This window comes from Balaenoptera borealis, assembly GCF_965194805.1.
Source record: "Balaenoptera borealis genome assembly, chromosome: 1".
Lineage (NCBI taxonomy): Eukaryota > Metazoa > Chordata > Mammalia > Artiodactyla > Balaenopteridae > Balaenoptera > Balaenoptera borealis.
In genome coordinates, this window is record NC_138860.1 from 40,891,600 (window position 1) to 40,905,654 (window position 14,055).

Sequence of the window (14,055 nt, forward strand, 5' to 3'; positions counted from 1 at the left end):
ATAAAGGTATTTTACTAAAGGTTTGGACCCCGGCTCCGTTCTTGTCCTTTAAGAATATTTTTCATCACTTTCTTCTCTGCATCCAGCTCCATACCAAGTATTTGGGCTTAGATTGTGAGATTGGGTCTAATATAAAGCCTCTTTCTAGGATTTCCATTCTTTTCCTGCCAATGTCCAGTTCTTTTTTATTTGGTGACTAGCTTGACCATCTGCTTCAGTAATCAGTACACTAATAAAACTTGTTAGAACATGTATACTCTGCATTTATTTGAAAACTGGAAATACCAAGAGCCAAGTAATTTGATTTTTTTTCCTCTGGCAGTGGCTATCTTCAATGGACATCAGAACTCTACCTTTTATGTTAAGTCCAGTATTAGTCCAGATGACCAGTTTTTAGTCAGTGGCTCAAGTGATGAAGCTGCCTACATCTGGAAGGTAAGTTACCAAACTTTCCCCACAAAGGTGAGGCTGAAGTATTCTTGCAAATATTTCTTCTGTCCAAGATGAAGTAAGGTTAATGTAAACACATACTTTAACTTTTCTGTATCAGATGTTTAGTAAAAATTGCTTCTTGCCTCTTATATAGCCAAAACTTCACTCTGATTCTGACAGAAGATATCACACTTTCATGGTCAGCTTCTCAGAAATTGACAATCTATATCCTCCAACAGTTTTACAGATTATCAGGAAGTTGAGAATTCAAAAGACTGGAAAGAATCTTCAGTACTTTGTCTTGCTTCCTGGAAAAACATGCTGTTCTGCCTTTCTGCCCTGTGTTTTCAAACTCTCATTCAAAACACAGTGTTTGAATCCTAGAATCCTACCCCCGAATCACACTTGCAAAAAACACTCACTCAAAAATATTCATATAATAATTGTGTTCTTTACTCTCCTCTAAGTGGCCAATCTTCAGGTTATTGAAATAGATGTGGTTGCTTTGTCAGTTTTGTATATCTTTAATAGCATTATTTATTCATTTATTTATTTATTTTACAGATTTCCCATTTCTGTTACAGAAATTTATAATTTCTTTTTTTACATTTTAAATAAACAGTGGTTCTAAAGTGACTACTATAGGCTAAGAAAGTTAATGCTGTCAATTTGAAGTCAAGTAGAGAAAATTGAAATATAAGTAGCACTTGCTGACCACTGGAAAATGTCTCTTGTGGAATAATTAATTATAGAAATGTCTGAGTTCAGAGAAAGAATAAGCATTAGGCATTGTTTTCCTAGGGCTAGAAATTATTATCTTCCAGATTGCCCTATAATATCATAAACTTCCTTGATATTGGTGAATTGAATGATCAGAGTTCATGCATTTTGGATTTTGGAGTCATAATGTCTAAAACTTCATAGACCTATAGGTTCAATATTACCAAATTCCTTCTCAGGAGGAAATTGTATCATTCTTAGTACTGCCAATCTCTAGAAAGTCATATCTTTAATGCAGGACAGGGGTAGATCCTGTCAGGTATGAAGCATAATTCTTCAGCTTAATTTCATCTGGTCCTGAGGGAGGTACTAAAAAATGCTTTTTCTATATACCTCTAGGTTTGCAACTCTAGTTGCAAAAATGCAACACTACCTTATCAAAAGCTTTAGTAACAATAACCTAGATGGTCACAAGGTGGAGATATTGTTCTATCCAAGATGCTTTTGTGTTGACCTTACCTCTTTTTCTTCAAGCACATTTGTTGTATTTATAAAATGAAAAATTTGCTTATAAAATATATACTTGAGAACCCCCTCTTATGGTAAGAGTTTTTACATAGCTTCCTGTCTATAAAGTTCTTCTGACTTGAGCTTTAAACTTTATGTGACTAGCACTAATGTTTCTGTCTCATAATCTGGTCTTATGCTGCGTATTTATTGCCTTTTGGTTTTCCCTTTCCCCTTCCCTCACTGTCTTACCTACATTTTCCTTCTCTACTTTGGTTCCCAACTTAGTTAGAGGATTTTATTCCTACCAAGGTCTGTATCTTTTTAAGTTTTTTCTTAAAAACAAAATTTCAGACATACCAAAAAGTATAATAAAGGATTATGCAAAAAAAGAAAACTTTAGGCACTGATCATTTCTTTAAATCATTTAAAATCAGCTTCTTAATTATATATATACATAATTAAAGTTCCTCCCTAGCTCTAGTACAAATGCTTGCTTTTTTTTTTTTTTTTTTTTTTTTTTTTTCCTTCTTGGTTTCAAGAAATCAGTGTTGAGGGATGCTTCCTCTCTTTAAAGACATGCAGTAAAGATACTTGGCGGTTCATTAGTAACCCATTTTCAGACATCCAATCAGTGGGTATCACACACATGGGTGACCCTTTCTGAATTCTAGGCTGGGTCACATGTCGGTGCTGAATGATGTGGTTCAGACATGATGTTCTCCTGCCTGTCCACACATAACTCAGTGTGCAGGTTCTGATATTTGAGATCCTGGCAAACTTACTGCTCCTAAAATTGAATGTGCCTAGTGAGGTGGCTCAGTTTCTCTTTTCCATGATAAGGAAAAGTGGGAGGGGTGTAGTTTAAAAAAAATTTCACACAAGCTGAGTATTCAGGCTGTTAGGTCAGAATTCTCTCAGGTGTTAGGATTCTCCTATGCCAAAAAAGCCCATGGGCCCAAGAAAACAGGGTGAAAGAAGGGAGTTTTAGATCTCAAGACAGAAGAGAATGGCCTTTTAATCCTCACCACTGGCCGGGAGATGTAACGTAATTAGACTTTCTGACACTGAGGCCTAAGACTTAAGAATAAAAAGATTTAATATTATGTTATTTTTCTTTTTTAATTTCCTACCGCTTGTCCTACCCTCACCTCTACCCACCTCCCCTTCCCTGGTTCATTGCTGATAGAGCCACTGAATGGTACTGAAGTGGTTATAAATAAACTGATTCAGCACCGTCATTCTACCACTGACTGGCGAAACATTGAGCCTGACACGTTAGGAAGTATAAATGATCTCATGGCAAAAATGAAGATTAGGTTTGGTTTCTAACTGGGCAGAGTAAGGAGGTTTTTTTGAGAAAAGGTGCTGATCTTTTTTGCATGTTCAAGTATACAAAATGTTTTATGAAGTCTGTAGGTTAGAGCCAGTTACTTCATAGTTCTGGGAGTTTTAACTTCGGAATTTCTCATGCCTTGAGTTAGTCTTTATTCTAAAACAACTACAATTTGTAAGAGAGGACAGTTTTCTGTGATTTGACCATTCCCAGAATGCATAGATGTTTAAATGTCTCTTGGATTTAATAGTCTCCTCTTCCTGTTTGAAAGTAGAGGGAGGTTTTTAAAAAATGAAATTCTCATTGTGATAATATTTTTATAATAATGAAGTGACAATAAATAAAAACTTATTTGAATAAAAATGAAGGATTTAAAAGTCACCTGAGTTTCATTAGAAGAAATTAATCTTCTTTGAAGTAGTCACCAAGTATAGTTTACCATACTAGGGTAGTCCTCAACTGTGAAAACATTTTTTTTTTTTTTTTTAATTTTTTTATTATTTATTTATTTATTTATGGCTGTGTTGGGTCTTCGTTTCTGTGCGAGGGCTTTCTCTAGTTGTGGCAAGCGGGGGCCACTCCTCATCGCGGTGCACGGGCCTCTAACCATCGCGGCCTCTCTTGTTGTGGAGCACAGGCTCCAGACGCGCAGGCTCAGCAATTGTGGCTCACGGGCCCAGTTGCTCCGCGGCATGTGGGATCCTCCCAGACCAGGGCTCGAACCCGTGTCCCCTGCATTGGCAGGCAGACTCTCAACCACTGCGCCACCAGGGAAGCCCTGTGAAAACATTTGTTACTAACATTCATAAAAACTTGTTGGACATTAGTTCTCATTCCAGCCCACAACATGCCCTTCCCTCCACTTTTTTTTGTTGAGATAGAATTTGTATAATGTAAAATTCACCATTGTAGTCACCTTAAAGTGTACAATTCAGTCATTTTTTTTTTCATATAATCACAGTATTGTGCAACCATCCCCACTGTCTCATTCCCAAACATTTTCATCACCCCATATACCCTTTAAGAGTCACTTTCAGCTTCTGGCAACTACTAACCTATGTTCTGTCTCTAGGGATTTGACTATTCTGAACATTTCCTATAAATGATCTTTTATGCCTGGCTTTGCTTTCACTTAATGTTTTCAAGGTTTATCCATGTTGTTGAATGTATCAGTACTTCATTCCTCTTTACGACTGAATATTCCACTGTATGTATAGACCTTGTTTTACTTATTTATTCATCAGTTGATGGGGATTTAAATTATTCCACTTTTTGGCTTTATGAACAAAGCTACTATGAACATTCATGTACAGATTTTTGTTTGAACATGTCTTCAGTTCTCCTGGGAGTGTATACCTAAGAGTAGAATTGCTGGGTCATATGGTAATTAATTCTGTGTTTAACTGTTTGAGGAACCTTCCCCTCACTTTTAATGCTGTGTAAAGTGCCTGGCTCATGGTAATCATTTCAATAAATGCTGACTTTTGTTACTATTATTATTCCTGCCTTATTATCAAATTGTAAAAAGTTTTTCTAACAGGTCTACCCTTTGTGTTTTTTTTCTTTTAAATCCTATAGATAAATGCAGAAATGTACATACATTCTATTGGTGGATATTTGTTTTTTCTTGACATTTATTTTAATCTTTGGTATAGACAGTCAGGTTTTCCTAGGTATTTTAATGCCTAGGAAACTGAGGAAGGGGCAGGATCATGAAATGAAGAGCTAGAAGCAATAGGCAAGCAAACCAATGAGTAAAATAATGTGTTGTTACCAGGGAGGGTCAGGAGGACATGAGGATTTCCTCTTCCTTTTAACTTGCTGCTTGCAGTACTCCTTGGGCCTCGGGTAGAGAAACTTTATGGGCTGGGGCCATAAAGAATTTCTGTGACTGCTGAGATAGAGACTATCTTGAAAGTCTTTTCTAAAATATGCTACCTTGTGAAGGAGTGAGCTCTTGTTCTCTGTGGCATTGTAGCAGTAGACAGCAAGTGAGTCCTTTTAGATCTCAAGAAAAAGCCCAACAAGGCAAATTAGATTCTGCTCTTTGTCTTCTTTGGCTTTTTGAATCATTACATATGTGCCATTTAACCCAAGAGAGGAGTAGTACTAATTGAGTTGGATAACCTTATGAATCAGTGCGTCGAATCTCCTTAACTACAGTCTGAGGAGTCCATTAAGCTTACTTAGTCATTCTCACAAATGTTCTTCCCAGAATGCCTCCACTTTCATCATACAAATGAGCAATGATTCAGAGCCTCAGGAAAATGAAAAGAGAATAATTTCTCTTTTTCAAACACACGTGCTAATAATAGCTGTGTGAGTTTGTACTCCATGTTGTGCTGATTAATGCCCATGGCCTCTGATAGGGATTGACAGCTCTTGAATGAGTCAGCTGTCAAACGCGTATCACTAATGGCATCCAATGAGGGTGAAAATATTCTTAGTCACGTGTAGTACTGCACAATGTGACACTTCTTTAGACATTAAAATGTATTAAGGTGTGGCAATACTTAACTTGAAAATTCAAGATTTCTTTAAGCAAATGAACTTAAATAAAATTTTAGAGGAATTTTTTTTCCAAAAAGGATACAAAGTGCCATGTAAAATATAGCTTATACCCCTTCAAAATGAAGGAGTATAACTTTGGGCTTTCTTAAAAGTCAGTGAGTCTTCTTTTGGAAGAAAGACTGTCCTCTTGTCCCAAGAGATCTGCTAGCACGTCTCAGGTACCTTCAGGACTTAGTAAGTGCAGCGTTCCTGGAAGTAGCTGACTAGAGAAGATCTAAAATTATCTAGGCTCCACTTGAAGTGTACTACCTAGCTGCTGAACCTTACCCTTTCAGTCTTGAGTTTTAGTCAAAATACATATAGCTAAGTTGTCCTGATTTGAAATAAGACCTGTCCTGGTATCTAAGCTCATATTGTTTACTTATTTTGGCTATTTTCATTGTTTTCTCACATTAATGACAGAAATACTTTCATTGCCCATTGGGACTTTTTCTGAGCTATAAGTAGGCATGTCTAGGGGCTTTTGGTAACAACCCTAAAGCTCTCTAAGGTACAGATATGGAGAGATTCGAAGCCTCTGTCTGGCAGAACTACCACTGCTCTGCTGACTTGTTTGTTTCTTTTTGATGGTGTGATAGGTCTCCATACCCTGGCATCCTCCTACTGTGCTCCTGGGTCATTCTCAAGAGGTCACATCTGTGTGCTGGTGTCCATCAGACTTCACAAAGGTTTGTAGGTGAATCTGTGGTTGGTTTAAAAAGTAGATCACAGGTTTGTAGGTTTTCCCAAGGTTAGCTTGAGAGTTAATACAGACTTTTATGTTTAAATAGACATTTAAAAGATCTAGAGGCCATCCAGGATCTGTATCATCATTAATCACACATATTCTGTTTTTTATACCAATAGATAAACTGTATTATGCACTAAAGAATAAGTGGATTTCTTAGTTGCCTAGAGTCATTCCTTTCCTAAACATAGAATTTAAGTCTTTAACATTAATAAAATTTCATTTTAAAATCGAAGGTAAAAAGAAAATCTAAGGTGAAAACTAGTGTTTCTAACTTTCTACATATTATCAATGTGGTGTATTAAAGGTAACACCTTGACTGTTCTTCACAGTTCAGTTTGGGTTCTCACATGCCTGAAAAATGCTTTCTGTGAAGTCTTAACGTGTTAGGCTGTCTGTGACTAAACTAGAGAAGAAGTAGCTCCAAAGTATTTTAGACACTTTGAAAAGAAGAAAATATACTCACTTAAAAAATTTTTTTAATAGTGATACTAAAAACAAGTAAAAAACCTGAAAGGTAGAAATCCCAGAAACATAAACAAACTCCACGTATATGTAGGGATTTCATATAATAGTGGCCCTAGTTCCACTCACTTCTCCAGTCCCCTACCTTTGGTCTTCGGGTTATTTTGGGTTTGCAGGAAATGTCCCTTCTGTGGAGAGCTCCTTTTCATCTATTAGGTTTTGAAGGTTTGTTGCCTATTGTTCCCATCTGTTTTTTTATCTTCCAGAATCTTCTCATGGTCTGATCTACTCATGGCATCCCTGCTAGCTTTCCAGTACTACTGTGGATTTCCTTTTATTTCTATATCCCTATATAACCATTTCTGTGATGAGCTTCATGATAGACTTTTTTTGAAATCATTGCTTTAATCACCAAAAATTACACCCCAATGGCATTTTCCCTCTAAGATTCCCTGTGATTTCCAGTGAAACACCTGCTTTTAATGTGGAATTTTATATCTTCAAAGAACTTACTGAGATGAATTTTTTTTATTATTCATTTAATTATCATCTTTTTCCATCCATCGTATATTGCCCTTATCTCTTTGCACAGAAAAAAGACTCAAAGGAAGTAACAGGGCTGTTTACTCATACCAATTTAACAACCACCTTTTTAAAAGGTTCTTTAAAATAATTTTGTCCCGAGCCTAGAATTAGGAAGATAAAATACTGCTTTAAAAAAAAAAAAAAGATTTACACTTTGAAATTGGAAAAACTTGGATTTAAATTCTAGCTCTGCCACTTAATTGTGGTGACCTTGGGCAAATAACTTAATTCCCATTTTATGGATGAGGTTATTTGAGTATAAGGCTTTTTATATTGTGAGAATTAAATAAGATAAAGAACATAACTTTTCGGACACTCAGATTTAGTAATTGCTCTGTAAGTAATGACTTGTTTATAGACTATAGAATAACTGGGGGTTCCAGGCATGTCTTTTGAGCAGCTAAATATGTGTGTCTTCTTTTGGCCTCCTAGTGAGGAAAGGAAAAAGCTGCCAGCCTCTTGGGGACCAAGACTTAAGAGAACGTGTGTTCTTTTTTTTCCTCTCTCTTTAGTTACTGAAATAGAGAAATTATATAAACAAATGCTGGGGAACAGCTCTGGTACCAGTGGCCATTTGCCACAAGCTCTTCAAGCTGGACTTTCTCTGCCATAAAAGGCTTGGGACCAAGATCAGGAATGGTTAGATATTTTTAAAGGGGCAAAGGTTATTTTTAACTTTTTTCAGTCTAGTGAACGTGTCGTTTTCCCAGATTGCTTCTTTACCTATCTGAAAAAGAATCTCAGGGAATGGTTTCATTCTACTTGCCACAGCATACTAGAGTCATGGACTAAATCAGATCTTGGGAATTATCCCATTACTTTAACAATAAGCCAGAACTTGAGGAAGTCAGTGGAAAGTCATACAAATTAAATGTCAGTGACGTACACTGACTGATCTTTTAAGAGAAAGAGTAAAAATGACATCTTAATTTAATTACATGTTTCGTAGTTACACAGAAGGTGATAAAGATAATGACTTGCCCAACTTCTTGAGAATAAAATGAAATGAACCTGGTTTTATAGTAGAGCTTTAGGTAGCTAAGAAATGACTGGTCACAAAAGTCATACCAGCAGAATGTATATAAAGAAGAAACTAAAGGATTCACTTCGTTGGAAACCTGGAATGATTCCTGAAAGCAAGGAATGAAAGTATCTGACCTTTCAGATAACATTTTCTATATCCTGTTACATCAGGCAGAATAATTCTCTAATCATGAGCCCTTAAGACATACCTGCTTTTTACTTTGTTGTGAATCTTTGATTGAAACTTATTAACTCCCTTCCTGGTTCTCTGTAGATTGCTACCTGCTCTGATGACAATACACTGAAAGTCTGGCGCTTGAATAGAGACTTAGAAGAGAAATCAGGAGGAGATAAACTCTCCATAGTGGGCTGGGCCTCTCAGAAGAAGAGAGAGGCGAGAGCTGACCTAGGTAAGGATCCCATGCATTTTTCTAAGTTTTTTAATCGTTTGATTGGTTTAGTTCTGTAGTACAGATGGTGAGCTAGATTTGATCTTATTTGGTATATTTTCAGAGGAAAGTACCGTCTCATTGACATTCTTTTTAATACATATTTTCTGAACACTACTATGTTTATCATCTACACAAGGCAGTGGACTACACCGGTAGATTTATTTTTTAAGTATTTGTTGAACATCTACTATGTTCTAGGCACTGTTCTAAGTTGCTGGGGATTCAAAATCCCAAAGATGTAAATGAAGCTTACATATTAGTGTGAGAGTCAGTAAACAAGTTAAAGAAGTAAAATTTGTCAGATGACAATACGTGGTTAGGGAAAAAGGAATGAAGGAATGAGAAAATAGCAAAGCATGCTGTTAAAATTTTAAATTAGGTACCCAGGGAGACCTCAATGAAAAGATGATATCTGAGTAAAAAAATTGAAATAATGAAGTAATAAGCCATATGGATATTTTAGAGAATGTTCTAGGCAGACAAAACAAATGCAAAGGCCCTGAAGCAGGAGCAGGCCTGGCATATTTTGTGTTCCTCAAAGAGGCTAATGTAGCTGTAGTCCCTGTGGCTAAAGTGGGCAAAAGAGAAGAGGGGAATAGTAGTGGAAAATAAGGTTCTTGTACGATTTTGGCTTTTATTCTGACAGACAAAAAGCTGTTGGAGGGTTTTGAATAGAGAAGTGTATGATCTGACTTTTCTTAACTTGACCATTCTAACTTCTGTGTTGAAAACAAATTGTAAGGGGATCAGGGTACAATGATGGTGACTTAGACCAAAGAGGTAGCAAATGGTAGGACAAAAAGTCTTCAAAATCTGTATATATTTACATGATGGAGCCAACAGAATGTGCTGTGGGATCAGATGTGGGACGTAAGGGAGAGTTATCAAGGATAACTTCAGAATTTTTGGCTTGAGAAGCTAGAAGGGTGGAGTTGCCGTTAACCTATATAGGAATCACTGCAGGAGGAACAGGTTTGGGGGAGGGAACAGCTGGATATGTTGTTTGATATTATTAGACATCTAAATGGGGATGTCAGAGAGGCGGTTAGATGTTTAATTCTGCAATTTAGGGCTGGAGTTGAAATTTGGGATTCATCATCATATAGGTAAAAGGTAGCTATAGATGGAAAAGAGAATAGGTCTGGGGTCTGAGCCTTGGAACGTCCTAATATTTAGAAATTGGAGAGGTGAAGGGGCAGGTACAACCTGAGAAGTAAGAGAAAAACCAGGAGAGTATTGTGTAAACTAAGGAGAGAGGGATGAATTTGGTCAGATGTTTTTGGCATGCAATGTAAGATGAAGGCTAAAAACTGACCCTTAGATTTGGCAGTGCGGGCAGCCTTAGTGAGAGCAGTTTTTGGTGGCGTGTTGGTGGCCTGATTAGTGTTGTTCAGGAGGATGGGAGAAGAGAAGGCTCTTTCAAGGAATCTTCCTAGAAAGGAAAGAAGAGAGATGAAGTGGTAGCTGAAGGAGGAAGCTGTGTTGAAGTTTGTTTTGGTTTGGTTTTGTTTTTAATGAGAATATAGCATTTTGTATGTGATTGAAAGGATCCTATAGTGAAGGGGAAGATCGATGCAGGGAAGTTTGCTGGACCAGTGTCCTCGAGTGAGGGGATGATATCTAATATACATGTTGAAGAGTAGTCCTTTGTCAGGGGTGTGGATAGTTCATGCATAGTAACCAGAAGGCAGAAACATAGGCACAGTGAAGGTAGGTGGATAAATGGGATGGTCAGAACTTGTGGAAGTTTCCATCTGTTCTGACAGCTTCTATTTTCTTAGATAGGAATCAGAATCATCAACTGAGAATAAGGATGAGGGGTGGAGGTGATAGAGATTTGAGGAGAGAAAAGAAAGTCTGGAATAGTCATATAGAGAATAGAAGAGTAAATGGACCAGGGAAATATGATGTTGGGCATAAGAGTCAACCTAAGGCTAGCACTCATTCATTGAAAGTGAGCAGTCAGCATGGTTGTGCATCTGCTGCACAGGTACAGGTACACTGTAGGTGGAAAGTTGGTTTTAACCAGTCATGTGGTATTTTTTTTTTAATGTTTTTCAGTAATTTAATAGTTTATTTATTTATTTATTTTTGGCTGCCTTGGGTCTTCGTTGCTGCACGTGGGCTTTCTCTAGTTGCGGTGAGCAGGGTCTACTCTTCATTGCGGTGCGCGGGCTTCTCATTGCGGTGGCTTCTCTTGTTGCAGAGCAGGGGCTCTAGGCTCACGGGCTCTAGGCACGCGGGCTTCAGTAGTTGGGGCATGCGGGCTCAGTAGTTGTGGCTCACAGGCTCTAGAGCTCAGGCTCAGTAGTTATGGTGCAAGGGCTTAGTTGCTCCGCAGAATGTGGGATCTTCCCGGACCAGGGCTCGAACCCGTGTCCCCTGCATTGGCAGGCGGATTCTTAACCACTGTGCCACCAGGGAAGTCCCAGTTTATAAGAATTTGCCTGAAGTACTTGTCATTGCCTGTAAACAAGGGACAAGACACATAGAGAAGAGTTCTATCCACTATTTGATTTGCTTTACAGAGAGCGTGCGTTGAGTTTCTGAAATGTTCTTTGAAGTTCTTTGGCTTGTGGAAAATCATAAATTGTAAATTAAGGTGGAAAGCCACATGAGGCCTGATAACAAGTAATTGATGGAATTACTTCTTATGGAGATTAAAAACTATCTCCATTTAATAGATGTGGAATGCGAGGCAGAGGAGGTGAAAGGTTGTGCCAAGTCACATAGTGATTGTGCCAGACTGTAGACCTGTACGCTCCTTAGTGGGCGGTGCCTCTCTGCCCTGTGCTCAGAAGTATACACAGGAATGCTAATGGCAACTTTACTTATGAAAACAAAATATCATTAACAACCCTAATGTCTTACTGTTACCTTAGAACACTTTGTAGCTGTTAAAAATGATATAAATCTGTATTAATGTGGGAAATGTTCATGATATGTTATGAAGCAGGTTACTAAATATTTGGTACATCATGGTCCCATTTTTGTATAGAAAAAAGAGATGTATTATATCACATGCACAAGTATAGAAAAAACACTAAAAGTGGTTCACTTGGATGCTGTTAAATTTTTCTGTAATTTCTAGATTTTTACAAGTATGTGTTTTACAGCAGGGTGTTTGGCGGGCTGGCAGTTAGGAAAAGGGAAGGAAAATGCCAAAAGGGTCCAGTAAGAATCAAATGACTTATGTGATCTACTCACTGGGAAATCAACCCCTGGATGATTAAGTTAGCTATAATTTTCCTTCATGAGAACTCGGGGATATTCTATGGCTTTCACTTGTGATTTTTGTGACCCTCTTTTCTTTTTCAGTAACAGTGACAAGTAGCCAGAGTACTCCTGCCAAAGCCCCCAGAGTAAAGAGCAGTCCATCCATTTCCTCCCCATCATCAGCAGCTTGTGCTCCAAGCTGTGCTGGAGACCTCCCTCTTCCTTCAAATACTGCCACATTCTCTCTTAAAACCCCTCCTGCCAAGACCCGATCTCCCATCAGCAGAAGAGGCTCCGTGTCTTCTGTCTCTCCCAAGCCACCCTCATCTTTCAAGATGTCCATTAGAAACTGGATGACCCGAACACCTTCCTTATCACCACCCATGACTCCACCTGCTTCTGAGACCAAGATCATGTCTCCAAGAAAAGCCCTTATACCTGTGAGCCTGAAATCATCCCAAGCAGTGGCTTGCTCTGAGTCTAGAAATAGAGTAAAGAGGAGGCTAGACTCAAGTTGTCTGGAGAATGTGAAACAAAAGTGTGTAAAGAGTTGCAACTGTGTGACTGAGCTTGATGACCCAGTTGAAAAGCTTCATTTGGATCTGTGCTGCCTTGCTGGTAACCAGGAAGACCTTGGTAAGGACTCTCTAGGTCCTACCAAACCAAGCAAGATTGAAGGGACTAGTATGAGTGTCACAGAGCCTCCTTCTCCTGCCAGTCCTTATGCTTCAGAAGGCTGTGGAACACTACCTCTTCCTTTGGGATCTTGTGGAGAAGGCTCTGAAGTGGTAGGCAAAGAGAATAGCTCCCCAGAGAATAAAAACTGGTTATTGGCCATGGCAGCCAAACGGAAGGCTGAGAATTCGTCTCCACGAAGTCCATCGTCCCAGACCCCCAACCCTAGGAGACAGAGTGGAAAGACTTCTCCAGGCCCGGTAAGTTGGCAGTGGTAGAAGATGCATTTCCCAACTTGGCCAGGGCAGGCACAGATCTCTTCTCAGAAGTCAGAATGCTTTTTTTTTTTTTTTTTTTTTTTTAAAGTAAATCTATTCCTAGGACTGCCAGATTTAGCACATACAAATGCAGGACAGATATTCATGGGACATATTTATACTAAAAGTTTTTCATACTAAAAGTTATTTGTTGCTTGAAATTCAAATGTAGCTGGGTGTGTCCTGTATTTTATCTGGCAACCCTATTTACTTCCATTAAAATCCCATCTGTCAGGGTCCATACCCCTCAGCCCCCTTGCCTGATTCATCAAAGCCTTCTTCATCCTCCAGGATATCAATTCAAAAATATCTTCCCTCTCCTTTGTTTGACATTATTCCCTCCCCTACCCCCCAACCCCTGCAGCCTCTTTTTATAGATTCTCTCCCCTTTTTATAGATAAAGCTGTAATTCATGGACAATTTGCCAACATCCATAAATAGATTTTCAATATGTAATTACAGCTTATAATTATTTAAAATAAAGCAAAATTAAGATACTTACAAAGCAATTTAAGTGAAGAATCCTTCTAGATTTTTACGATTTCTCCCCAATCTTTCACGATCATCTTGCTCACACCAGTATTTTTGACAACTCACCTGTATCTGCCTTTTTTTTAAACATTCAGTTTAACTTATCTTTTTATTTAACTTAGATAATTTCAAAAACAGATATTGCTGGCAGAAATAGCTTTGTGAACCTTGAAAAGCAAGTGACTCATTATGGTGGAGGCAGAAGTAGCTGTGAGCATTGGGTGAGCTATGGACACCAGTCAAAGGGAATAGAAAGCTTCTGCTACTCAGTTTGCAAGTTAAGGATGGAGGTGGGTTAAGGAAGTTTCTCCTGTAGTTCATAGTAGCTCTTTCTCTGTGTTAGGGAGAAGGTGGAAGAATGATTGAAACCCAATTTAGGAGTCATGATCAGTGACATCTGCCCATTTAAAGGGCAGAGGCTAGATGACCTTAGGCCAGTTCTAGTTTAATAAGTGCTCATATCCCCCTCCTACTGTCATGAAGCCTATTCCATAATTT

General features: G+C 38.2%; 1 protein-coding gene across 3 annotated transcripts in view; it reads left to right on the forward strand.

Annotated features, from left to right (window-relative positions):
* Positions 1-14,055, forward strand: part of DTL (denticleless E3 ubiquitin protein ligase homolog) — a 60,791-nt gene that overhangs the window by 20,979 nt on the left and 25,757 nt on the right. For all 3 annotated transcript variants that reach the window (XR_014246875.1, XM_082399933.1, XM_082399934.1), the window contains exons 11-14: positions 323-435; positions 6,145-6,234; positions 8,641-8,776; positions 12,137-12,969. Coding sequence is in view for 2 of the 3 variants with exons in the window: in XM_082399933.1 (XP_082256059.1) it covers positions 323-435; positions 6,145-6,234; positions 8,641-8,776; positions 12,137-12,969 (1,172 nt within the window). In the remaining variant the exon portion in view is untranslated. The remainder of the gene's footprint in view (positions 1-322; positions 436-6,144; positions 6,235-8,640; positions 8,777-12,136; positions 12,970-14,055) is intronic.